This window comes from Brassica rapa, chromosome A10 (genome assembly GCF_000309985.2).
Source record: "Brassica rapa cultivar Chiifu-401-42 chromosome A10, CAAS_Brap_v3.01, whole genome shotgun sequence".
Taxonomy (NCBI): Eukaryota; Viridiplantae; Streptophyta; class Magnoliopsida; order Brassicales; family Brassicaceae; genus Brassica; species Brassica rapa.
The window spans coordinates 2,152,127-2,176,429 of NC_024804.2; the positions used below are offsets into that span (position 1 = coordinate 2,152,127).

The 24,303-nt window shown below is 35.3% G+C and overlaps 5 protein-coding genes and 1 long non-coding RNA gene across 10 annotated transcripts; 2 read left to right on the forward strand and 4 right to left on the reverse strand.

Moving 5' to 3' along the window:
• LOC103844139 lies at nucleotides 1–4,351 on the reverse strand. Of its 4 annotated transcripts, XR_004452507.1 has the most exons (6): nucleotides 4,302–4,351; nucleotides 3,982–4,007; nucleotides 3,837–3,880; nucleotides 2,448–2,951; nucleotides 1,912–2,350; nucleotides 1–1,828 (listed from the first exon to the last, which is right to left on the reverse strand). It is a non-coding gene; the product is annotated as an uncharacterized LOC103844139 (long non-coding RNA). The 4 variants fall into 4 exon arrangements; XR_004452506.1 differs by having other exon boundaries at nucleotides 1,175–1,828; nucleotides 3,982–4,343; XR_628256.3 differs by having other exon boundaries at nucleotides 1,175–1,828; nucleotides 1,912–2,107; nucleotides 2,267–2,350; nucleotides 2,448–4,343.
• A 523-nt stretch (nucleotides 4,352–4,874) lies between these two features.
• LOC103844136 (probable pectinesterase 8) lies at nucleotides 4,875–8,226 on the reverse strand. The gene is given in 5 exon segments (XM_009120918.3): nucleotides 4,875–5,563; nucleotides 5,668–5,927; nucleotides 6,044–6,250; nucleotides 6,507–6,678; nucleotides 6,822–8,226. Coding segments are annotated over 5 exon segments (1,209 nt in total). The 5' UTR covers nucleotides 7,235–8,226; the 3' UTR covers nucleotides 4,875–5,406.
• Nucleotides 8,227–8,508: 282 nt separating this feature from the next.
• LOC103844135 (autophagy-related protein 23) lies at nucleotides 8,509–14,076 on the forward strand. 2 transcript variants are annotated; one of them, XM_009120917.2, is made up of 7 exons: nucleotides 8,513–8,702; nucleotides 10,984–11,096; nucleotides 11,367–12,869; nucleotides 12,932–13,162; nucleotides 13,241–13,375; nucleotides 13,478–13,630; nucleotides 13,722–14,076. In XM_009120917.2, the coding sequence occupies exons 2-7, from the start codon at nucleotides 11,010–11,012 to the stop codon at nucleotides 13,896–13,898; spliced, it is 2,286 nt and encodes a 761-aa protein (XP_009119165.1). In that variant the 5' UTR covers nucleotides 8,513–8,702; nucleotides 10,984–11,009; the 3' UTR covers nucleotides 13,899–14,076. The 2 variants fall into 2 exon arrangements, with proteins under 2 accessions (XP_033138024.1, XP_009119165.1); XM_033282133.1 differs by having other exon boundaries at nucleotides 8,509–8,702; nucleotides 12,932–13,375.
• Nucleotides 14,077–14,327: 251 nt separating this feature from the next.
• LOC103844134 lies at nucleotides 14,328–18,022 on the forward strand. Its single transcript, XM_033282134.1, has one exon. The coding sequence runs from the start codon at nucleotides 14,424–14,426 to the stop codon at nucleotides 15,072–15,074; it is 651 nt and encodes a 216-aa protein (XP_033138025.1). The 5' UTR covers nucleotides 14,328–14,423; the 3' UTR covers nucleotides 15,075–18,022.
• Nucleotides 18,009–18,902, reverse strand: LOC103844133 (cysteine-rich and transmembrane domain-containing protein WIH1). Its single transcript, XM_009120915.2, has 3 exons — nucleotides 18,665–18,902; nucleotides 18,395–18,536; nucleotides 18,009–18,283 (listed from the first exon to the last, which is right to left on the reverse strand). Exons 1-3 carry the CDS (start codon nucleotides 18,690–18,692, stop codon nucleotides 18,238–18,240), a joined length of 216 nt encoding a protein of 71 aa, XP_009119163.1. The 5' UTR covers nucleotides 18,693–18,902; the 3' UTR covers nucleotides 18,009–18,237.
• A 1,904-nt stretch (nucleotides 18,903–20,806) lies between these two features.
• On the reverse strand, nucleotides 20,807–24,083 carry LOC103844132 (ubiquitin-like modifier-activating enzyme 5). The gene is made up of 14 exons (XM_009120914.3): nucleotides 23,830–24,083; nucleotides 23,550–23,618; nucleotides 23,352–23,465; nucleotides 23,137–23,265; nucleotides 22,993–23,061; nucleotides 22,586–22,738; nucleotides 22,396–22,432; nucleotides 22,145–22,227; nucleotides 21,955–22,029; nucleotides 21,755–21,829; nucleotides 21,574–21,660; nucleotides 21,359–21,477; nucleotides 21,234–21,286; nucleotides 20,807–21,139 (listed from the first exon to the last, which is right to left on the reverse strand). Exons 1-14 carry the CDS (start codon nucleotides 23,908–23,910, stop codon nucleotides 20,994–20,996), a joined length of 1,290 nt encoding a protein of 429 aa, XP_009119162.1. The 5' UTR covers nucleotides 23,911–24,083; the 3' UTR covers nucleotides 20,807–20,993.
• Nucleotides 24,084–24,303: the final 220 nt, after the last annotated feature.

Genomic DNA, 24,303 nt, shown 5'->3' on the forward strand with positions numbered 1-24,303 from the left:
GGTAAATCTTGATTTAGCGATGTTGGTAACATATCCTTGATGTTTTAAGTTGTATGCGAACATCATTTTTTGGATGAATCAGAATAAAAAGGCTGTCTTTTTTTTTTCTTCAGTGCACAAGCTCACTCCTTGAATGGGATCTTATTTGGCAGATTCCTTGTTGGTCTTGGTATTGGCGTGAACACAGCACTTGTTCCTATTTATATATCCGAGGTAATAAAATGTTTGATTCCTTAACATCGATCTTACTTACTCCCAATATTATAAGTTGTGTCCTTAGCATTCTTTTGATTAACATATTTCGTATGTTTGATGACAGTCTCCCTTGTACTTGTGAGAAGTGTCGTCATTGCATCATCCCACAAGAAGGTAAGCGTTTGGAAACCTATTAAGCCAATACCATAGTAATGCACACAGTATAATGAATACATGAAACGAATCTACACCTACAGCAAAATTCAGTTCACAATAATAAACATAAGCTATTCTATAATTCGAAGAGATTACCGCGAGATTCTACGAGCATGACTCCATAAAACCCGAACAAACACACTGAAACTTGAAATAGAGTTTGAAGAATATTTTTGAAATTGAACTGAACCGGTTGGTCCGATATCGCACATTTTTCAGTTTCCACTAACTATATTAATGTACTGTTAATTAAACTAGGGGTATTCCGGCGCTACGCGCCGGGTTCAGATGTTGATTTCTCTTTTGAATTTTATTAGTTTCATTTTCATCTGTTAGTCCAATTAAATCTGAATTATTAGTTCTTGCCAATTTAGATTTGAGGGTCTTGAACTAATAATTGATTTTATGAGTATATGTTAGTAGATCTCATGATGTCATGTTTGCGTTTCTGACTCCCAATGAGTGAATAAGATAATTTTTTTACTTATGGGTTAGATGCAGTTTTTTGGTTTACGTATGTATTAAGGATTTTATTTATTATTTTAATTTTAGGAGCCAATACAGGTGGGTGTAATAATTTATTTTAAAAGTAAAGAAATATATAAATTAAAGATTTCTTTATTCATGATAAGAAATGTAAAATCTGGTTTGTCTTTAAAAAGCAAAGGAAACAATGACATATTTTATTTGGATCTATTAGCAATGTAATCGATAAATCTCTAAATTCTTAAGAAGTAGTAACAATTCTTGCATAGATGATTTATGTTTTGGAGGTTGCAACTTCTTGGGAGTTTGAGTCTTGCCATGTTTTTTAGATATATGTGCTCCAGCTGAATCGGATAGACACTGAGGTTTTTTTTTTTAATTTTCCTCCAACAACACTTGGACTGTGTGTTCCCCCGAGTCTAGGGTATTTAGCTCCAGCAACTGCATTACCAAGAAAGAAGCATTATCCCAACCTCCAGCCAAGAGCACGACAAATGAGATAATATGGTCCCCACACAACCCTAACCAAGGAAGTTGTTACATAATAAACTTGTATCTCAGTTTTTCAAAACACAGCATTAGCGAAAGAATCAAACATTTATTGTTCCTAGTTATAGGTTTATAACGCTAAGGTAGGTTATTTGTTTACTGAAAATTTTGCAGAGAATAAAAAGAACAAAAGATTATGAATAAATGCAACAACAAAAAATGAAAGCAAGAAACTTTCTCTATCTATCCAAAAGGTATTCACTCTTGTTGTCTCGGAGTTGCTCTTTGAGCTTTTATTACATCAAATATTGTCTGAATATTTTTCCTTTGGTTAAACTCACGGAACAGTTTGATGATATGAAGTTGTCTTTCTATTCAGATTGATTTTGCTTCTTGTGGTTCCAGTACCCAGTTTGTGGTTCGGGTCGAGAGCTTCAATGGCCTGTAGAGAAATGATTACATTGTGTAAAGAGTAAAGCTTCTTCAACATGTTCTACAGAAGAAGAGTTGGTCCTAAACATTTACCTGAAGCAGACTTCAAACGAAGTGTATAGTGGCTCTTGCGGAACCTGTATGGAGATAGTGAAGCCCTTTAGCGCATATCTCAAGCTTCTGTCTCCAGCTCAACCTAGGGTTATCCGAGTCATTCCGATGGTCCTTAAGCGTTCCCTTTTCCCTATACTCATACACATCGATCATCTTGCTGTCCTCATTGCAATACCTGATTAAAGAAACAACATGCATGAGTCTGAACTGAGACAACATTTTGATCTATGTCCTGAATTTGTTTGATGTAAAGCTATATCGATCTGATTACTATTTCTGTGTTTGAATCTTTTTTTTTTAAAAGACATTACATTCTGTATTTGGAGATACTCACAGTAGAAACAAATTGATTGATTCTGGTGAGATACCATGTAATAAGAAAGCTTTCTTTCCTCGTCTGCACTTTATCTCAGGAACACTGCATCAAAACAAAAGAGAACAGTTCGATCCAATTAATATTTTTAATATATATTCAGTATTTCATCAGTGCAAGAGCAGAAAAGTTGGTTTCAAACCTTTGGATATGGCACCAAGAAAATGAAAGTAATTGTCGGTCAAGAAACACACAAACATATGGGTTACGTGAAAGTGGTCACCTGTGGGGCGATATGATATAAGCATTTAGCTAAGACAGTGTTAACGTTTCGATCTTCTTAACACCACCATATTTCGTAGACGTTGACAATGAACCTTCCTACCGAGACCAACCTTGTGGTGACTAACTATGTACATGATTTATAACATGACGACATGTATTCACAGTAACAAAGGCTATAATCCTTACTTTGTGAGATAACTTTGGCTGGCTACACTCTCATGGTCAAAAAAGAAAAGTGTTCCTGGTGTAGCATTTAGAAAAAAAAAATGGCTTAAAATAACAGATGAGTGTTAGAAATGGTTACCTCCAACTAATTTAGGGTTGATATTGGTGCCTACAGCAACCTTTTGTTCCACACCTGACATTACTAATTCCTCACTGGAGCTCCGCAAGGTTGTCGAATACACTTATGCATGCGGGTCTGTCACAGTCGGACGTTAACAGTTAAATGTCATTTTGCAACCTTATAGCTTCCACCTTTCCACAGATGAAAATAGCAAAAGATATAGAGAAAATTGAATAAAAATTAATACCACTACACAAAGTCATAGATTTTTATCATGACATTCGTCACATAATAAAATGTTTTTAAAGTTTGATACAGAGAAAACTAAGGGTTAAGAGAAAGGGTTTTCCTATACCAAGCTTCTTCCTCCGCTCTGTACCAAAGACAAATAAAGTTGTATATATTAAATTAGATCCACAGTTCCTAAAATTAGATATCTCAGAATAGCAGGAAGTAGTCAACAACACAGAGAATGAACATTTTCTCTAACCACACGCAGACTTAGTACTTCAGGGAAGCATGTTAACTAAACCTGAAGATGTAAGCTAGATGTCATGTAAACGATGTATATTGTGTGCGACCTGTGTACGACTAAGATCATGTGAACCAAAGTAGGATAGTCATGAATCAATCAGCTCACCGTACATAAAGAAACGACTAAGATCATGTGATGGAAAATAAGTCATAGCACAATAGTAAAAAAGAAACATGTTAGTTTATCCGAAAACTTGACTTTTTTTCTTGGATGCAGTCAGAACCTCGTAAGAACAACTAAAATCTAGTCAATTCAACAACAAAAATACTGTTAGAGTAAACTCTAAAAAAAATATAATTATGGAGAAATCAAACGGAATAAGGTGATGCGTTTTACTACATATGTAGAACGAATGAGCTTGGATATCCCATTGACTACCAAAAACTCATCATAGGAATCAAACTCCACAGAGAAAATAAAATAAAAATCAAACTGCAAAGAAGGACTACAGTTTCTAAAATCCAAAATGGAGTTAATAAGTTAACCTGTTTAACGGCGAGAAGCTCTCCGGAATCGAGGAGAATAGCAACTGAACATGCAAGATAGATTAATAGACAAGTTAGATTATCTTGTCCAGCACATACCCTATTACAATATTGAAAGCATATAAAGTACAATGGAGAAGCGCACCTTTTGCTGGTTTCTCAAATCGTAGGCTAATATATGTCGATTATTTCCATACAAAAAAAAGAGAAACCATAGAGAACTCAATCAGTTAGAAGTAATCACCATGAGCATAGCCTAAAAAGCAACACAAAAATTTAAGCTTGGGAGGTAATCAATCAAAGATAAACATATAGTGTCCTGAGAAAATGACAGGGAAATCAATTCTCTTATTGCATTGCCATCTCAAACAGGTAACGAATGAATGATACTCAATTCGTCTACAAAACAGTAGATAATATTTACATAATATCAATTCAAATTTGTTAATGCTCTCTCAAACGTACGTCCATTCGTGAGTGGATTTCGAGCCTCCCAGAAGTGAATCAGACGAAACCTCAACTCCGCTTCGCGTGGGCCGAATGAAACATCTCGGAATAACATGACTTGGTCTGCATGCGTGGAGGAGAGAGCGGTAGCAACGTTTGGTTTCACCGGAACGGTAGATGAAACATCAGTCTTCACAATCGCGGAGGAAGCGATGGACTTCCCATTTGGTTTCACAGTAGCAGAGGAGGCGACGATCTTCTTGCCGGTCTTGCGGTCACTGGAGTCGGCGGAGTTGCCGGTGGGTTCCATCGGGATGAACGTCTGAGTTTGTTTTTCTGAGAGAATGATTTCGATGGAGACATAAGATAAGAAAAGAGATCTATAAATAGAAAAATTGAAAGGAAGGTGAAAAGAAGCCATTGAATGAGTTGAAACAAAGTTTTGATTTGAGCAATTAGTGATGAAGTTAATAGGCTAAACGGATTTGCAGAGAAGGGGAAAGGAAGAGGTGAAAGTCGAAAGGTAGGGGAAGAAGGAACTTAGGGCATCTTTATTGGTGGGACGAAGAGAGAGAGGGAGAGAGTCCCTTGTTTTTTTTTTTTTTTTTTTTTGGTCATTAAAGAGTAAGGGACAGCCCTTAATTAAGGGCTTTTCCCTTCTCTTTCTTCCTCGGTTCCCACCCCCTTCCCCTAAGGGATGCGTTAAGGGACCTCCAATACAGATGCCCTTAGGTTACACCGTCTTTGCGTCTCCGAAACACGAACACAACACATGTGGGCCAAAATAAACATAAGCCCAAATAAGCGGGTCGCAAAATACACCCGAAGCCCAACTTGAACCAACTCGTTGTGACATGGCCGAATGCTGATTTCTTACTGGATGAATTTCCAGTCCGACGTGGACTATCTCAGAAGGCTTGATATTTTCCTTTTAGTATAGTTAGATATTTGATTATATATGCCTTTAAATATTTCGGTAATATACTGAAAAAAAATAAAAGAAGTTAAAAATCATTTTTAACAGCATTATTCCAAGCTCAATTATATAATTTATAAGTTAGAAGCAACCGTGTTTCATTGATTTATTTAATTGAAATTACATTTTTTTAATTTATTGATTTTATTAAATATCGAAATACTGTAACCACTGGTCTCCATCAATAATAGTCATGTTAATGAATTGAGCAACTTGAGTCTCGTTAAGCTTCTGAACATACTGTGCCCTCTTCGAGATATTAGCCCCTGGACCCGAACAATTATACTCTCCATAAAATATTGTCCTAGACACAAAACATAAACATGTCTCTGATATTGTTATTAATCAACCTCCTTAATATAAACAAAAATATATGGAAGTCTTTTTTGTAGTGTTTGATATGCTTACGCATCCCTAGATGGATCATTGAAGTTGTTCCAGCCTTCAGGCGCGATAACATCGGTCATGAAAGTGGAAACAAAGATGACACGTGAGTAGGGCCTCCATGCACGACCGAGCCACACGTGGCCGGTGCCGCCTATCGAGCAGTTGACGAAGGAGAAGCCACTGTTCTCGTCCTTCGAGTTACGGCCGTTTGCAGTCACGGCTCCGTTGATAGACTTTGACCCTGGACTCACTTGGTTCGCCATTGATATTATCTGACAGTCCTACTAGGGAAGAACTAATCTAATAAACTGAACATATATAATCTTTAACTCTCTTAGTGTCCCTTCTAAAATACATGGTCAGAATGTAAGTATATACGCATCAATATATATCAAACCTGGTAGAGAGATTTAGCGTTGCCGAAGATGAAATCAATGGAGCCTTGAATGTAGCAATCTTTGAAGTAATGACGACCTCTATCGTCATGAAGAGTGTCTTGGGCTCAGAAGAAACCACATCCTACAAACGCCGACTCATCTCCCGATATTCTTATCGCCACCGCCTGAGCGCCTACATCTCCCGGCTTTGGTATCGGTGCCACGTTCTGTCACCAAATATATATCACATCACCAAAAATTATTGATTAGCCTTTTTACTAATAGGCTATTGTTTAGGGAGGTCTATTCCGGTTTGATAACCGTATCCACAAAAGGTGATAAAAAATCAAAGATATTAACTGAAATCAGTTTCATAATTTACACATGCGGACAAATCATCAACCGAACATAGCTCTCGGATTAATATCTTTGATTCTAGTTATTTAATTGAATTATGTTAATTAGTTCAAAAAAATTAATTACCATGAAACTAATGTTTTTAGCGAGGAACTGAGAACCAAAGACTTGGACCGAGGCACAATAAAAAGTGCCATTAGCCGAGTAGGCCGTATCGTTCCACGCTATGGATGTGGTTTCGAACCCTTGTCCTTGCAACGTTATGTTTGGTTTAGTCTTCGGGATCGCCACTTTTTCACTGCCACACAATAATATGTAATTATTTACTTTATGTATACATATTTTTATTGTTACAAAAAATGATTAGATATTTAAAAAAAACCTTAATAATTAAATATGGTTGTTATAACACTGAGCTGGCAAAAAAATATGGCTACGTACTAGTACATGCCGGAGTTTATCCAAATGACGTTCCTTCTCTCACTAAAGTTTCCGATTGCGTCCACGGCTGATTGCACCGTTGTGAAATTGCAGCAACCGTTCTTATCCACACAGAGATAGGATGTTGTGTCGGTGTCCGGTGGAGGTATATTTTTGGGAAAATCGCCGCATATTGAAATTTTCTTTTTACTATGAGATGGTTTGCGGCGGTGGTGATGATGATGGTGGTGGCTGCAAACGGATGTTATAGCTGAATATGATATTGCTTTAATACCATATAAAATATCGAAAGGATTGTGTATAAAGACTCTAGGAGGTGTGCTAAAGAGAGTTTGGGATGCTAAAATGGCTATAATGGCAATGACTATAGATAAAGTTAATAGAATGCATGGAGATTTCATTTTTTTTGGCATAAATGATATTTGGAAAACAAAAAAAAATTTGGAACTTTTTGGTTTATTTGTTGGTTGTGTTTACGGTTCTGAGAGGGAAATGGTAAAAGGAATTCAATGAATAGAAGAATGCAAAAATAGACACTTATGTATACTAACAAAAGGGAGCACATGAAATTGCATGAAGTGTAAGGATTTGTTGGAATGCCTTGCAAATTACCCTTTTCTGATCTTTGCTTACATAAATTATTATCTATCTCAGTCGACCTACCAAAGTCTCATAACTTCTGCAAGAAAACTAGAAAATATATATATTATGTACTCATCATTTTACTTTGAATTATATTTTGAAGATTTTATTGTCGATGTTATAAGGTACTCTCAAATGTAACCTGATTATACTATATACTGTATAAAAATGAAATTTATTATTCTGTTTGTGATTATCATTTATGATGGATTTACTTCTGTTAATTCGGCTTCAAATTGTTGCTATATTAGTTCACACATAAACTTCCAACCTAGATATGCACACATTCAACAAACTTCATTATTTGGAAGTTGGGTACACATTTAAATCCATTGATTGATGTTTGACTATATATTTTCTTCAACCTTATGATAACTAGGATAAAGCTGTATTACTACTAATCGTTGACAAAAAAGAGTAATACTTCATCCGTTCCTAAAAGATCTATGTTTTAGAATTTTCATATTTTTTAATAAAACATATTAAAATTTAGCTATAAATACATAGTTTTTATAATTTTATATTTCCTATATTTTTAAATCAATAAGATTTTAAGAAATGCAATTAATGTTCTTGAAATTCACAATTTTTCATTATTAATTGACAAAAATTGTATTGAAAATATAAAATATGTATCTTTTTGAAACAAAAGTTTTCTCTAGAATATAAATATTTTAGAAACGGAGGAAGTACTACTAACTTTAACTCCAAATCTTTAAGTTTTATGGTTGTTGTTTGACAGATAACACTAGAATTTTTTATTTATTTATTATAAACTTTGTTGATGTTCCTCTATTTGGTTCTCCATATTGATATGGGCCTTTCCAGCAGCCATTTTCAGCCACCATATCTCATATGTTCTTTTGCCAATTGACTCATATAACCTCTTCCCAAAATTTTTTGAAAAAATTCTCATGATGGTTTTCAAGCTAAAAATACAAAAAAAAAAGCAATAACAACAAAAATCTTGGTTTAGAATGATACTAATTAAGTTCCCTAATTATTAACGATGAAAGCATATACGTTTATTGAATCAACGCTCAAACCGGGAAAACCAAGAGAGAGGGCATAACAGGAATTTAAGACAATAGATCCGCGGGGTTGCCTTTCAAAATACAAAGAGTTGATGTCCACTTTATAAACACAAAGACTTCTCTTCGTCTTCCATTGACATCTCTTCATCTTCTTCTTCTACTCATGCATTTGTGAGAAAACAGATTCAGCAGTTTAAACGTTCAAGTAAGCATCTCCCATCCACCACTGTTTCATCATTTTTTTTCTTTGGTTATTGTATCTTTGATTTGATATTTTCTTTCTCTAGCCTTGATTGATCCCTAGTTGTTGATATACCTTTATTTATATTTTCTTAGAAGAATTAGCTTTACGATGTTATGATGTATGCTTCGTTTCTCTCATTCTCTTGAAATGATTTTTTTTTTTTTTTGGAATTGATTGGCTCAAGTCGTCTCTCTGTTTTAGATTTACTTGAAACTTAATATCTGAAAGTGATCGCTATGATTCGGCTTTGGATTACAATCAATCAATGGATCGATCATTTCTTCTACTAGTAACGTTCAAGAGTATGTCTCAATAGAAAGACAGCGTCTAGAAAACAACTGGTAACAACTAAAAGGAATATATGGAATGATAGAAATTATAATTTCTGGAATTTAATGGAATGGAATCAACATTCCACTTATTCCAAAACGTTTTTGATTTGGAATGATTTTTCAAATGATAGTTATTTTTTTTTCATGAATGGTATGGAATGTTATGGAATGAAATGGAATACACATTCCATTTTTTAGTTGTAACTGGTGAATTTTTTTTGGAATGCACATGAATCAAGCATTTTGGAAGTTTTTATTCCAAAAAAAAAACATTCCAGTTGCTAGGTTAATGATTAATTGATTACAGTTTCTTAATTCCCTCGAATATTCTTTGGTTATCTAATCTCAAACCCGGTTTAGCCTGATTTAATGCATATATCAACTACGTTGCAGTATCTTCTACGCAACTGTAACCTTTGATCATTTTTGTTGTGAAACCAAAATTGATAGAATTTCTCACAAATTGTAAGTAATACTCTTGAATCAGATTTTTTTTTTTTCCAAATAATAATATTTTTAAGAGTTAGTTTTGGAACAATTCTTCTTTCTTCTTTTTCTTCTTAAACTAATATACTTGTGTCATCACTCTGCATCTGGTCGCTATTGCTTACGATTTTTCTTATTATTATTTTTTATTGTCAATGGTTTTCTGATTATTTACTTTAGTTGAACATAATAAAAAATTTCGAATTCTTCTAATCTTCAACTATTATTAACTTTAATACTAAAATTTTGGCGTCTTTTCTTTTGAAATTTATTTTCCTATCTTACTATTTAATACTTTCATATCTAAAATATTATACTCTCTCCGTTTCATTAAGATATATTTTTTAGAAAAAAAATTGTTTCACAAAGATAGTTTTGTGTTTTCATAAAAAAATTGTAAATTTCAATAAAATTAATTAATTTTATTGAATTACTATTGATTAAAAGTTATTAAAATTTGAAAATTACAAAAAACAATATATTTATTAGAGTGATTTAATGTGTTTTTTTTAATATGTATAAAAACACTAGAAAATTTATCTTTGTAAAACGGATAGAGTATAATTCAACCACAATTTATTTTACACAAAATTTCAAAAGAGAAATCTACTAGTATGGTGGCCACTTAATGTCTTTAATTTATTGGGTAGTAGACTTTATCGATTGACACCCTGAGCACAACTTATTCAGTGCAAATGCATAAAGTATTCAGTTGCTATTCTTTCTTTATTGATTGATAAAAGCCGTTGTTATTGTTAACTTGTTATCCTTTGTCAGACGACACAGAATGACAAAACAATGATCACGTAGTTGAATATGTTTATGCGTAATGGTTTGATCATAAATCCTCAAACTAATCAAAATAAAACGCTAGTTAATCATTGTGTTTGGTCACATTGTAATTTGTATGATCATAAGGTCTTAATCTAGGTTAAATTCCTTGTGATATACTCATATACATACGGGCGTTGACCCTTATTTACAGATCTGTCAAGCCTTGTCATTTTTTTGCAATATTCTTTTACAATATTTTAAAGAATGATGGTGGCAAGGCAATAATAAATCTACCATATAGAATTGAATTTCTTTTTGATAATGGAATGGAACATTAAATGATGTATGCCTCTCGCCGGTCACAAAGAGATGAATATTAAAATCTTGTTATTCTTTATCTTATTTGTAAGACTTTTGGTTTCTCTTTCTTACAAGTTATGACTTTCTTTTTGCCGATAAACGAAACTTTTGCAGTTGGAATGTTCAACTGAACTTGATCACCTATCTTGTTGATACAAGAAACAAAACTCTAAAAAATATTGCTTAATATTGACATTGACGTTTGACACTTACAAAAAAAAACATTGACCTTTGACATGTCGTTCATGTATACAAAATATACTCAAAGCCCTAATTTTCCTTGGTTGCAGAATAAAAGGTTATAGAAAATTTCTTGATGGACCAAGAAACAAAAGTTAGTTCTGAGGTTCCTGTAGTGAAAGGTGCACCTGAGGATCTAAAGACGGTCGATGTTTCTGTTAAGGTATAATGATCTGTTTTCTCATAATATTTGTGAGTTTTTTTCCCTTGTAACTCTAACTCGAATGTTTCTTTTTGTTTTGCATTGAACATTTTCTTGAAAGTCTCAAAGATTCAAGTAGAAGTTCACTCCTAACCAAAACTCTAGGAGAATTGTTTCTTATATTATATCCAATTTAAGTAGGATTAAATTAAGATTTTAGTTCTATCAAACCTATCAATTTTTTTGTGTTAGTTCTTGTATGAGAGTAAGTATTGTGACGGTTTATTACAGGAGGTGAACAGAGAAATCACAAAGGAAGATAAAGCTATGGAGCAAGAAGAAGAGGATACTACATTTGATGGTGGATTCGTTAAAGTTGAGAAAGAAGGAACTAACACTAAGGGTGATGAGAAAGCAGAGAAGCAAGTTCCACTCACTATAAGCTCAAGCAGTTCACAGAGAGAACTAGAGAAGAAGGAGAAAGCTTCTGAGTCTCGTTTGGAACCAGAGCCATTGCCTCTTAAAGTCTCTGAACAAGAAAGCATTAATCTAAAGCTAAGGGAAGAACTCAAAGAGAAGGAGTTGCTCGTTGCCTTATCAAAAGACCAAGAAGGAAAAATCAGAACTGCTAATGAGAAGTTGACCAAAGTGTTGCAAGAGAAAGAGATTCTTGAAACATCTGTAGCAGAGATCACTATTATTGCAACTAAAAGAAAAGAGATCTGCGATGAAATTGAAGAGAAACTGAAAATTTCAGATGAAAAGTTCTCCAAAACAAATGCTCTTCTATCTCAAGCTTTGTCCAACAACTCTGATCTTGAACAGAAGTTGAAAGCTATGGAAGCATTATCTTCTGAAGTTTCTCAACTAAAATCTGCTTTGATAGTGGCTGAAGAGGAGGAGAAAGATTCATCTAGAAAGATGCAGGAGTACCAAGAGAAGGTGACTAAACTTGAATCATCTCTGAACCAATCATCAGCGAGAGTTGCGGAGCTTGAAGAAGACCTGAGGACAGCTTTGCAGAAAGGTGCAGAGCATGAAGATCTTGGAAAAGTGAGTACTCAGCGCTGCCTTGAGGTACAAGGTTTGCTTCAAACATCAAAGTCAAAGCTAGAAGAAAAACTAAAAGACCTGGAAGCAGTCCAAGTGAAAAACTCTAGCCTTGAAGCTGCTCTAAGTGTAGCAATGGGAGAGAAGAAAGCGTTGGAGGAAACAGTGAATGGGTATAAAGTGAAAACAACTGAGTCTGAAGAGAGACTTGAGAAGCAAGCAAAGGAAATAGAAGAAGCTAAAACAAGAAGCAGAGAGATTGAAGCTTTGCAAAAGCACTCAGAGCTTAGTATCCAAAAGGCAATGGAGGAACTCAGTACCAGAGACACAGAAGTGAAAGATCTCAAGGAGAGAGTAAGATTGTATGAAGAGAAGTTGGCTGAAGCATCTACTCACTCGTTTTCTTTGAAAGAAGATCTTGATCGGTCTTCCTTGGAGAACGAGCTACTAGCAGATACAAACAACCAGCTCAAGATCAAGATTCAAGAGTCTCTGTCTAAGCTAAAGACTTTTGAAGATACAATCAAAGAGCTTGAGAAAGAAAATGGATCATTGGCTGAGGTGAACTTAAAGCTGAACCAGGAACTAGCCAATCATGGGTCAGAGACCAGTGACTTTCAGACAATGTTCACTGCTTTAGAAGCTGAGAAAGACCAGACAGCAAAAGAGCTTCATGCTTCAAAGGCGGCTATAAAAGAATTAAGAAACAAGCTTGCTTCTGAAAGAGAAAGATTACGATCAAAGGTAATCGGACAATCTCATAATCTTAAGTATTAATGATATATTGACACTCTTTTCTGTTGTAGATGGATTCTCTTGCAGAAGAGAATAACCAAGTCAATGAGATATATCAAAGCACAAAGAGTGAGCTTGTGAAGCTTCAAGAACAACTCGAAGTAGAGAAGTCTAAAGTTGATGCTATGGTATCTGAAATCAAGAAGCTTAGTGCTTTGGCTGCTGAGAAGTCAGTGTTGGAGACTAACTTTGGAGAAGTAGAAAAACAATTGAAAATTTGTGAAGCTAAGTTGAAAGAAAAGGTAAAAATAATTATATGCTATTGGATAAATACTTATACACCTAGCTTGATGATGTTTCTTGTTTTTTTTTCACACCAGGTTGAAAAGGTTGACGAACTGACCTCGAAATTGCATGAACATGAAGTTAAGACGAGTGACAGAGACTTGGAGGACAAGAAAGCAACTCAGCTGTATAAAGAGCTTCAATCATCTCACACAGTCATCTCTAAGGAGGTTACTGAATTTTATTTTTTATTTTTTTTGCTTCTTGTTACTTCAGAACTAACTTTTTTTACATAAGTTCTGATTCTTGTTTTTGATTTGTGATGGAGACAGAAAGAAGCAGTTTCTCAGAAGCATTCGGAGTTGGAAGCTACTCTAAAGAAATCACAAGAAGAGCTTGAAGCTAAGACAAGTAAGATCTTTCACCTAGAATCATTGGCCAAAGATCTTGAACAGAAAGTGCAGCTTGCTGATGCTAAGTCTAAGGTCAGTCATCATATAAACAAAACCGCATTTCCATTATAACTGTTTCTTTAGTATACGAATACTTTGTTTATGTAGAAAACAAACTTTGCAGGAAACTGAGACTATGGGAAAAGGAGAAGTACAAGTTAAATCTCGAGGCATTAATTTATCAGGAAACGTTACAACAACTAAGAAAGCTGAAACGTCTCATCTCATGACATTGAAGATCGTTCTTGGAGTGGCTATCTTGTCTGTCATTATAGGTATCGTTCTTGGGAAAAACTATTGAAGTTCTTCAATGGTGTGATTGTCTTTTACCGTTCTTTTCTATTTGTTTGGCCAAGCAAGACCAAATGTTGTGTTATAACACAAGAATCTGATCGACTGTTTAGATGGTTCATCTACATTCTTAGATAAACCATCTAAGTTGTGTGCTAACAGCAATGAAAATAAATTTACTTTGAATATTTTCATTGGTAAAAACATCTAAAAATATTTTTGCATATTAGAACCAATTTTATTATACATTAAATTTTCAAAATTCGTTTATGAGAAGGGGCAGTTAAAGTTCTCATATGTATCTAAAAAGTTATTTTCTTTCACTTTTCCTTCTTATCACTTGTATTTTTTTATGAGAAGGGCCAGTTAAAGTTCTCATATGTAAATAAATTTCCTTTGAATATTTTCATTGGTAAAAACATAAAAAATAATTAAAATATTAATTTTTTAAAAGAATTTTATCTCTACTATAAATTTCCTTTTCTCTTTTGATTTTTATTACTTTTACTTGTTTTAATTATGAGATATTCCATTAATGACTAAATCAACTAACATTAAATTGTCTAACAAACAAAACAAAGACCTAATGTTTCGGCTAATATATAGGCCGCAACACCTTAGATTCAATCATAATCTCTTTTTTTTTCGTAAACTAAAAACCATGATGAGAGACAATACTCATCCTTCTCCCTTTAAACTGAAACTTGACCATCAACTCGAACATCGACAAGAAGCAGAAGAGTTCAGTATCGATGCTAATGTCAAGATAATCCGACAAGGGTCTCTTCCATTACAAGAGGCCTTCTTCTCCTCCACTGTCGACAATTTCATATTTGAAGACGAAGATTGTCCAGAGAAAGTAGAACTCTACGAGTTATTTATCGACGCTGGAATAGTCGAGTTCGATGCTCAGTTTATGCTTATTGACATGATTTTGTACGTTTCTGAAAAAACAAAGTCGCTTGATGACGATTACAAAGGAGTTTTAACGTTGACGGTCGAAGTTACGTTACCACCGGAACCGGTCGAGCTTATCCATGCCGGTTTAGAGCAAACTCAATCCCAAGAAGCAATTGCGACGAAGACGGTAGAGCAAAGGTTGAAACAAAATCATAAAATACAAAAAAGCGTGTACAAAATTGGGGCTGATGGCGTTTCATTGGTCCGAATCGCGGAAGGTAGCTAGGTAGGTTTTGTTACTTGGTAGAGAAGCAAGACTTTTAGGGTGTTTTAATCCTTTTGTTTTCCTTTTGGTTAACAGTTTTGTGTTCATTAACTCTAATACTAAACTAATGAAGACTTATCTACAAGGTCCATCTGAAATTTTGGGGGCTATAGAAAATTTAATAAAAATTTATAGAAAATTTTTGAATGTATAATATTTTAAAAAAAGTTTGGGACTATAACTCAATAATTCACTAGCATATTGGCTCAGGACCGGGCATGTTTAACCATTGTTAAGCAGAGACGACACTTTGTATATGATCCCAGGTTTCTATGTAACGTTTGTGGCTCCAAAAAAAGATAAGCACCGAAAGTAAACGAAAATACGCACTGGCGAGTGGCGAGTCAATCTTGAACCAGCATTCAAATGATATGGCTCCACCTTTATTCTCGGATTATATAAACTAAATAAAACTGTAGCTTATATATTTTATAAGGTTCATTGGTTTTTTTCTTTCATTAAGGTTTTTTTTAGTGTAAATGTTAAAATTTTATACCAAAATTTTCTTTTTGACAGACATTACAGTGAAAACTAGTATCAGATAAATAAAAGAAAAACTAAACAACACAGAAATGGAAGAGGAAAGTAACTAAATAACCTAGGCGGCAATATTACAAATAACACTAGTCTACAGGCAACACAAGAGGCAAGAGCTGGACCAAGAGAAAAGCATTGCCAAATGGGAAGAGTATCTTTGATATACCATGAGCCACGCTCGATAATTTTGGCCTCCCCGAAACGCTGCTCAAAATGATTGATACCTTCACCACACAGCTCTGCAAACCTCCTAGTCAACTGAAGAACCGAACAACCAACCACCACCGGAGGTAGGAGCACAGAACCAAAAGCTAACACCTCAAATCATACCCGAAAGCTAAACTGCGCCTTCTGGATAGTCAGAACTAGATCACCGAGCCACCTATTTGATCGACTTCGGAAGTAATGCGATCCAAGCAAAAAACGGGTTGTAAACACCACCAAAACCCCGACCTGAAGCCTCTAACCTGCAAAGAGAAGTAATGCTGCACCACTACACAAGGACAAATAAACTTATGCAATGCTGGGATGTGAGCACAACCAAGCGAGCCACTAGAGCGATCGACGACTGCAACCGAGAACCGCCATCTACACTTGAAGTCTTCGAGAACCGAAGAAACAACACTCAAAGCTGAGAGAATCCATGTCTGGTGCCAAACAGAGACAGAACACACATGAAGCATGAGGCAAACTCCACAAAGAAGGCTGAGGCCTTCACTCGGAGAACACAGACGAGGGTCGAGCAGAGGAGTTCCGAAATGATGAAGCACCGTGAGCAGCCATCCAGGAGCCATAGATGACCACCCTTCACAGCTACTAACCGCACTTACATGAGCCAAAGCTGAGCCAAGTACCATCTTCCGCCTGCATACGAGAACCAAGGTTCGCCACTGTGGTAGAACGACCCACCGGAGCTCACCAGACGCCGACGAAGAGGAGCCTGACGCACGACGACACTGCCATGAACCGAGACGCCACCCACCGGAGTCACCTAACCTCCAATCGATCCCGGAAGAGATCCTCCGACCAAACCGAAGGAGAGCAAGTGGAACATCCCCCACAAGGACAGCGAAAACCAGAGAGACCTAGAGGAAAACCAGTCGACTCTTGAGCCCAAAAATCCGGCCATTACCTCGAAACCACCGAACTACCATCTCACCGCGAAGCCAGAAGAGACTGAGGTGCCACTGGATCCGACACTCCTCTCGAGCATAGAGCTTCCCGGAGCAGAATCAGAAACCCATATCCGTGAGTATATCGAAGGAGACACAGAGCCGTGCTTCAAGCATAACCAAAAAGGCTTACGTATAAGGCCCCCAAATTATATAGTTTTTTTAGGATCTCAAATTCTAGAAAATAGTTAGTAGCATGGTAATTTAAATTTGCTATTTATTTATTCATTAAATTGTTTTTAGAAAAAAATAGTAGTTTATTTTACTGTCAATTTTCCAAATTGAAAAAGAATATATGTTTTGTATGTCAAACTCCTAAATAAAAATAAAAATAAAAAAGTATGGTTACTTTATATATATTTTCTATATATTCCTAAGTATTCTACATACAGTCTTCATATCAATCTAGTTTGATGGCATCTTGAACCAATTTTGAAGCAGTTTTAAAGCTTGGAAATCATTCTGATTTTATTGGGATCGATGATTTGTGTTTTGAACTGGTGGTTCTAAAAGAAGTTTTGCTACGATATTATAAAAGACCTCTTAGAAGTTTTGAACTTCTTGAAAAGAAGGGAAAAATATTATCCAAACTCATGGATGATATCTTATCTATTATTTGACGCTTCTTATTTTAGTCGCTACCGCTCAAAAAAACTTTTTCAAGTTAAAGTTAATAAATTCTTATATGCGATCAATCATGTCGCAGAAAATGTTAAATGGTCTAGCAATCATATCTATATCTATTAGATGGAAGATAATTAGTTAAGAATCTAGATTATGAAATTTGAATAAAAAGTTTATCGAAAAATATGAAAGAAATTTTTTGTCTTAGTTTTTTAAGTTATTGTTTTTTTCAAATATATATTATTTTCTTATTAAAAAAATTATAAAAAAAACTCCATTTTTTCTATTTTCCTCAGACCCCATTAAACCTTCGCACGGCACTGAGACATGGTGAGAAAGAAGCAAAAGCAAAAGAGAAGCAAGGAGACAGCCAAAGGGAAGCCTCCGGTGCCGGTTCGTGCGTGCACGCGCCACCGGATGCTGGAGCGGACGTGAGCACTTTTATAAACTGATGAGAGAGGTGCGAGCGTGAGAAGAGGAGAGCGGTTTATTTTTTTGGTGTAAATGTTCTGAAGAAGGTTCATTGGTTGATAATCATATTTATTCTCGTTTGATTTAAAGGTACAACAAACCCAATAGATCAATAGAAAATGAACTAAAAGTACCATAAATTCAAAAAGAGTAAAGACATAATATGTTCGAATGAAAAAACACAAGTCTTACAGGAAATCAATAAAACAATAACAGAATATTTCGTTTTACAATAAGGCTACAGAGAATAATTCACATGACATTCACACAACTCGTCGTAAATAAATTTAAACCATCCCAGTGTTATGGTATATATCTCCTTAGAAGCAGATGTCCAGGGCACAACAGCAACACATGGCCGCAAGACTACAAACACAAGATTCCAATAAAACAAAAGTCAAACACTGTATCTTCAAAAACTAGAAGGCGCAAAAAAATATAGTTATGTAGAAGCATACATTCATGAAAATTACTTACCATCCTTTAAAGAATCCGTCACCCTTAGAATTGGTCTCCACTTTAACAGGAGCCGCCGAACCATGACTCGGGTCGTTCGTCGGGTAACCCATCGGCGGCGGCGGTGCTGGACCGGTTGACATCGGTGGTGGAGAATTAGCTCCTACGTTACGTAATATATCATTAATCTTTACAAGATCAAGATTCAAGAACTTGCCTATAGTCTTTACACATCTTAAAATAACAAAAATTGTAAAAAAAGAAATACAAAACAATCAGGAACTTTCATACCTGCAGATTGGTTGTTGTACTGGCTCATCTTCAACGATTAGTGTAACGACTTTGATCTAAGGCAAGAATTTTACGTGTGTGTAAAGATGTTCTCTTTGTATGGATCAAGAATGTTTTTGATCTTTGAATATATTTACAAATGCGTGTCCATGTAAATATATAGAGCGAGAAAGAAAGGTGAAAAAACGTCGGTTCCGAGAACCGCGTGGAGTATAGAACATTAATGTCACCATTCACCAGAATATATTCCAATTTATTATATAGCTTAAATTCAGATATAATTAACAATTATGAATGCGTGGATCAAATTCTTATGAAAATAGGATTGTATTTCTGTAAAGTAATGTGGATAACTTCAAATGAAAAGCGTGCAAGTATTGGTTTAATATCGACACGTGTAGTATTCTAACCGTGTTCTGGTTGAATTTTGAGAAAACGTCATGAAGCTTCCTGCTTATAACTTGGTTGAATCACATTAAGGGTATGATTGGTTTTCCCGCTACCACCCGCAAACGCAGCTTTTGCGGTTGATAGCGGTTGTTGGCGTTTTGCAACAATCGCTCAAACCGCTCCAAACCGTTCCAAATCGCTCTGAACCTCATAAATTCAAAAGCTGGTTCCAGCTAGCGTTTGCGGTTGCGGGCGGTTGCGGGAGGATAAAAATTTTTTTTTTTTTCCAAAACAATATAAATACAAAAATAAAAATATTCAATAAAAAAAATTAAATTGGAATTATAAAAATGCTAAAATATATCTATTATATTTTAATTAATATCATAAAAATTTAAAATAAAAATATTTTCTATATTTTAAAAAAATTAAACTATAACTTTCTAAATATAACTTTTATATTTATTATAATATTATTATTTTTGATATTTTTATAATTGTATAAAATGTAAATATTGTTAATTTATTATTTAACCGCTGTTGCATTTGGTAGTTAACCAGTCATAAATATCCCGCAAACGCACAAATTTCTAACCGCAGAACCAGTCGTACAAATCTCTTAAAACCGCTAGAAACCGCAACCACCCGCATCCGCAAACACCCGCAACCGCAACCGCAACCGCTGCGGTTGAACCAGTCAGGCCCTAAGGGTATGACTGATTTTCCCGCTACCACCCGCAAACGCAGCTTTTGCGGTTGGTAGCGGTTGTCGGCGTTTTGTAACAATCGCTCAAACCGCTCCAAACCACTCCAAACCGCTCTGAACCTCATAAATTCAAAAGCTGGTTCCAGCTAGCGTTTGCGGTTGCGGGCGGTTGCGGGAGGATAAAAAAAATTTCTTTTTTTTTTTCAAAAACAATATAAATACAAAAATAAAAATATTCAATAAAAAATAAATTGGAATTATAAAAATGCTAAAATATATCTATTATATTTTAATTAATATTATAAAACTTTAAAATAAAAATATTTTCTATATTTTTAAAAATTTAAACTATAACTTTCTAAATATAACTTTTATATTTATAATAATATTATTATTTTTGATATTTTTATAATTGTATAAAATATAAATATTATTAATTTATTATTTAACCGCTGCTGCATTTGGTAGTTAACCAGTCATAAGTATCCCGCAAACGCACCAATTTCTAACCGCAGAACCAGTCGTACAAATCTCTTAAAACCGCTAAAAACCGCAACCACCCGCATCCGCAAACTCCTGCAACCGCAACCGCAATCGCTGCGGTTGAACCAGTCAGGGCCTAAATAAACTCTTTTAACTTTTAGTTGGTCTTAGTTTTCGCTTTAATTAAATCAACAAACAACTACGAATTCAATTTCAAACCAATGGTTTCAAGCCAAAACGACTAGGAAATAAAATATTAAGATATATCATAGTAAGGAAATAATTTGGTCGTCCACCCAAAAAAGCAATCGTCCATTCACAACACGTCATCGTAGTTGATTTTTTAAGATATAAGTCAAAAAAAGATTAAAGGGAAGTTGAGAATGAGTTCTTCAAAAAAATCGATTAAAAACTTACGGATCTCTGTGACCACTTGTCATTTTATGAATGGTTCTCTCATTTGAAAAGTAAAGTTTAGTTATCCAGGTAAGATTATTAAAACTTAAATTTCTAGTTAGCTTCATCAAGTTTAGTTACATTGATAGAAAGGTAAAAATGGTATCTCTTCGTCTTTGGTAGCCAATAGATAAAAAGGGAGAGAAATCATCATCCAAAAGGTATTCAAGTAAAGTTTATATGCCCATGAGATCCAATTTATCAAAACTCCAACACACTCGTTTATGGTTTACACAATTGCATTTGCCGCCTCTTTCAAGTAAAAAAACTGCTAAACAACTATACCACAAAGACTCAGGCAGCATTAAGAGCCTCGAGCTGTTTCTTCAGATCCTCAAGGTCGTCCTCCTCCTCATCTGTCTCTCCAGACCCTATAGCGATTGCTTTCTCATACTCATCTGCCTCTGGAAGCTCCCGAGTAAGCCCTTCTGGCAATGCACCTATACAAACACAAAATAGATCATTGGAAGAACAAGACCTAAACCTGATACATTTTTCACATAAATAGTACAGAGAATCCCAAGTTGAAAATACCTGAACTTGAGGAAGCTTTTGTAGTATCCTTCTCATTTTCATCATCGACCACACTTATAACAAGACATGAGATACACATCAGGTTTCAAGTTGCAATTAAAAAAGAGAAAGATCTGAGCTGTTACCTTATGTTCCACTCGTTATCATCATGGAGTGGGCCATCATCTACAGCTGTTGCTGCTTCGGCTTCCATCTTAGCTTTAGCAGCAGCGTCCCTTGCTGGTTTCGCAAGCATGTACTCCTTCTGCAATTTAGAGGTTTCATTTTTTTATTTAACCAAAACATGATAACAAAGACCAGCTGAGAAAAGTTTTGTAGTCGATTTTTACTCTCAAGTTACCTGCCGTTCTAGACAAGCTGCATTCGAGCATTGTGGATTTGGTCTCATTTGCATGGTTGGGAAAAAATCCTTCAGTGAGTTGTAACCCTGTGGGTCAAGTAGCACAAAAAAATAAAAACAAGTTAAAGTTAAGTGAATCATATGATAATGTTTCTATAATGAACCGTTAAGTGTTTTGTACCAGGTATGGAGAAACTTCACCAAAATTCAGTAAGAACTTGAGAGAGTTTTGAACCAAAAGACCAGCAACAACACCCTGAATTTGACATCAAGAAACTCTTACAACATAGACAATGCTCAAAAAACAAAAGCATTATCTACAAATATGACCACTAGTCAAGAATATGTCCAATTTTTTTGTTAGGGTGGTCAAAAAATTACCATTGTAGTGGGAAGAGATGCAGCACAGACCCCTTCCCTCTTAAGCGTTCGTTCATCAATTCCAGATGCAACGACCTACCACAGAAATAAAGATATTATTTAGAAGAGAAGTAAATGTAGTATCAATACTAAGGCAGGGCATGGTAGGTTAAGAGTTGTATGAGTGATAACAGAAGAGAAAATAACATACCAAAGGAGGTGCACAAGCAAAACAAGCAGTTTCTCCAGGAACCAGAAGCTGTATGTGACCTGAAACAGCATCTTCGGAAACACCTGCACAAAATATCATATTCTTTTGTTAGTATAAAGTCAGAAGCCTATGTTCCGTGTTTTTATTTATTTTTGTATAACTTGACACAACGCATAAAAGGATGACTGATCTATCAGCATTGGTGAATTCCCAACGATACATACTAATTATAAGTTTTTCATACTATTTACCTGACTCCATCCATGTCTGATTTAACTCATTGCATGCCTATACATCAAAGAATATACTCAAATCAGAAGCTGATCCAGAATATTTATCTATCTCTTCCATTCAGAAGCATAACCAAATGATGTGAGTGATCGAATCGTGTACAATGTAAGATCAAATAGGTCGATGGTGAAGTAAGAAAATCAGAGCTACCTGGTTGACAGCCATCCTTGCTTCATAATTATCGACACAACTCAAAACAAGATCCACGCCACTGCCCTCCTTGTTAGGACAAAACGACTTGTTCTTCAAGCTCGACGTGAAGGTTTCAAAGCCTTGCACTGTTGTTATGTTCATTGTGAAACTCTAGGAAACAGAAAAAGAGAAATTGAATAAAATAGAATTCTCCAGGCGTGAAATTAATAATACTCAGCATAATAAAATATCACGAAAGGATCATAAGAAACAAACATCATACATCAAAGATCCCCTACTTAATTAGTAAAAAAATCAAATCAAACACATCCATCGGAAACTAGAGAATATGGTATCAACAACCTATAAACTAGCATCAGGTGTGCTTAAACCCCATGACGTAAGACATCAAGTAGAAAACATACCTCAAGTACTACGTCGGGGTTAATTTCAGCAAGCGTCTGAACAGCAGCATCAGTCTTTGTCATACCAACCTAGGTTCACCATTACACACACATTAGAATCACGTCATCGAGCAGAGGAGACAGATGATGAAAACTGAGAAGAACCTGATCAGGTCGGAAAAAGAGTCTGTTCATGTTAGCTAGCTCGACAGTGTCATAGTCATACAACAAAAGACGACCTATACCACATCTGGTCAGCATCTCAGCAGCCACACTTCCAACACCACCAATTCCCTGCTCAATGCACATGTACAGTTTTAGCTAAATACAATTTTAAAAGGAAAACATGGAAACAAAGAGAGCTTTAGCTAAATACATACAACAATAGCGACTGAGAACTCTCTGATCCTCTCATAGTTCTCCACAATACCCATCCGCTGAAGTGCCATAAGCCTACTGTAAGGATTACTATCCACCACTTCCGAACTTAACTCCTGCAATCAAAACGTTCAGCATTGATTCTATACATTCAAACTTAAACTACAATAATTTTGTAAAATTAGCATATAAAAGCAGACCTTGACTTTGGAACGCCGGTGAGGGTTACTCTTGGACAGAGCCGCTAGATTCTCAACATGTGATCGCAGCTGCAGCAATGCAACAACCAAAAGCTTTGACATTTTGCAAATTCACATAAAGATGAATGCTTTTAATAGAATCCAGAGTCAGATCGATACAAGGATCACTCTTTAACACACACAATGCATGTGAAAGTTCAGTTCTTTTCGAATCTAATGAGATACCCACAAAGAATAATCCACTAAGGAAACGAGATCTGAAGCAAAATTGCAAACACACCTTGTGGATGGGAGCAAGATCGGAGAGAGATTTCTCGAGAGCATCGAGATCGTCGAGCATTGCTTTGAATTCAACCTCCATCTCGGCTCTCTTGGAAATGATACGAAGAGAACGAGAGTGATGGAGAAGATCGGAGTGCGGAATCTGCGAAGAGATCGAATTGGATTGTTGAAGAGAAACTCTGTAAACAATAAAACGTTATTGCCTTCGCAAAGGAAAGTGTTGACTAAATGCGTTGACCGAGATAACAAGGAAAGAGCAGAATTATCATAATGGGCCTTAAACTTAGCCCATCGTAAATTCCTATCGGCCTGCTTTTGTTTTGTGATGGTTGACATCTTTTTAAGAACAAGACTTAGGTTCAACTCTTTACTTATTACCGATCAAAATGTTACCTAAATTAATAATAAAATGAATTAATTTTATTTAAAAAATCTAAAAAAATTAAAAAAAATAATAACGTCAATTTTAATG

What these genes read in the sequence shown, in the direction of transcription:
- LOC103844134 (XM_033282134.1), top strand. Translation starts at nt 14,424, where the DNA reads ATGACTAAATCAACTAACATTAAATTGTCTAACAAACAAAACAAAGAC.
- LOC103844133 (XM_009120915.2), bottom strand. Translation starts at nt 18,692, where the DNA reads ATGAGCCAGTACAACAACCAATCTGCAG. An exon ending in GTACAACAACCAATCTGCAG is followed by an intron (nt 18,537 to 18,664) that starts GTATGAAAGTTC and finishes TACGTAACGTAG; the next exon opens with GAGCTAATTCTCCACCACCG. An exon ending in GACGGATTCTTTAAAGGATG is followed by an intron (nt 18,284 to 18,394) that starts GTAAGTAATTTT and finishes TTGTGTTTGTAG; the next exon opens with TCTTGCGGCCATGTGTTGCT.
- LOC103844135 (XM_033282133.1), top strand. Translation starts at nt 11,010, where the DNA reads ATGGACCAAGAAACAAAAGTTAGTTCTGAGGTTCCTGTAGTGAAAGGT. An exon ending in CGGTCGATGTTTCTGTTAAG is followed by an intron (nt 11,097 to 11,366) that starts GTATAATGATCT and finishes GGTTTATTACAG; the next exon opens with GAGGTGAACAGAGAAATCAC. An exon ending in TTGCTGATGCTAAGTCTAAG is followed by an intron (nt 13,631 to 13,721) that starts GTCAGTCATCAT and finishes CAAACTTTGCAG; the next exon opens with GAAACTGAGACTATGGGAAA.
- LOC103844132 (XM_009120914.3), bottom strand. Translation starts at nt 23,910, where the DNA reads ATGGAGGTTGAATTCAAAGCAATGCTCGACGATCTCGATGCTCTCGAG. An exon ending in TCTTTTTCCGACCTGATCAG is followed by an intron (nt 23,062 to 23,136) that starts GTTCTTCTCAGT and finishes TGGTGAACCTAG; the next exon opens with GTTGGTATGACAAAGACTGA. An exon ending in TTGCTTGTGCACCTCCTTTG is followed by an intron (nt 22,030 to 22,144) that starts GTATGTTATTTT and finishes TTTCTGTGGTAG; the next exon opens with GTCGTTGCATCTGGAATTGA.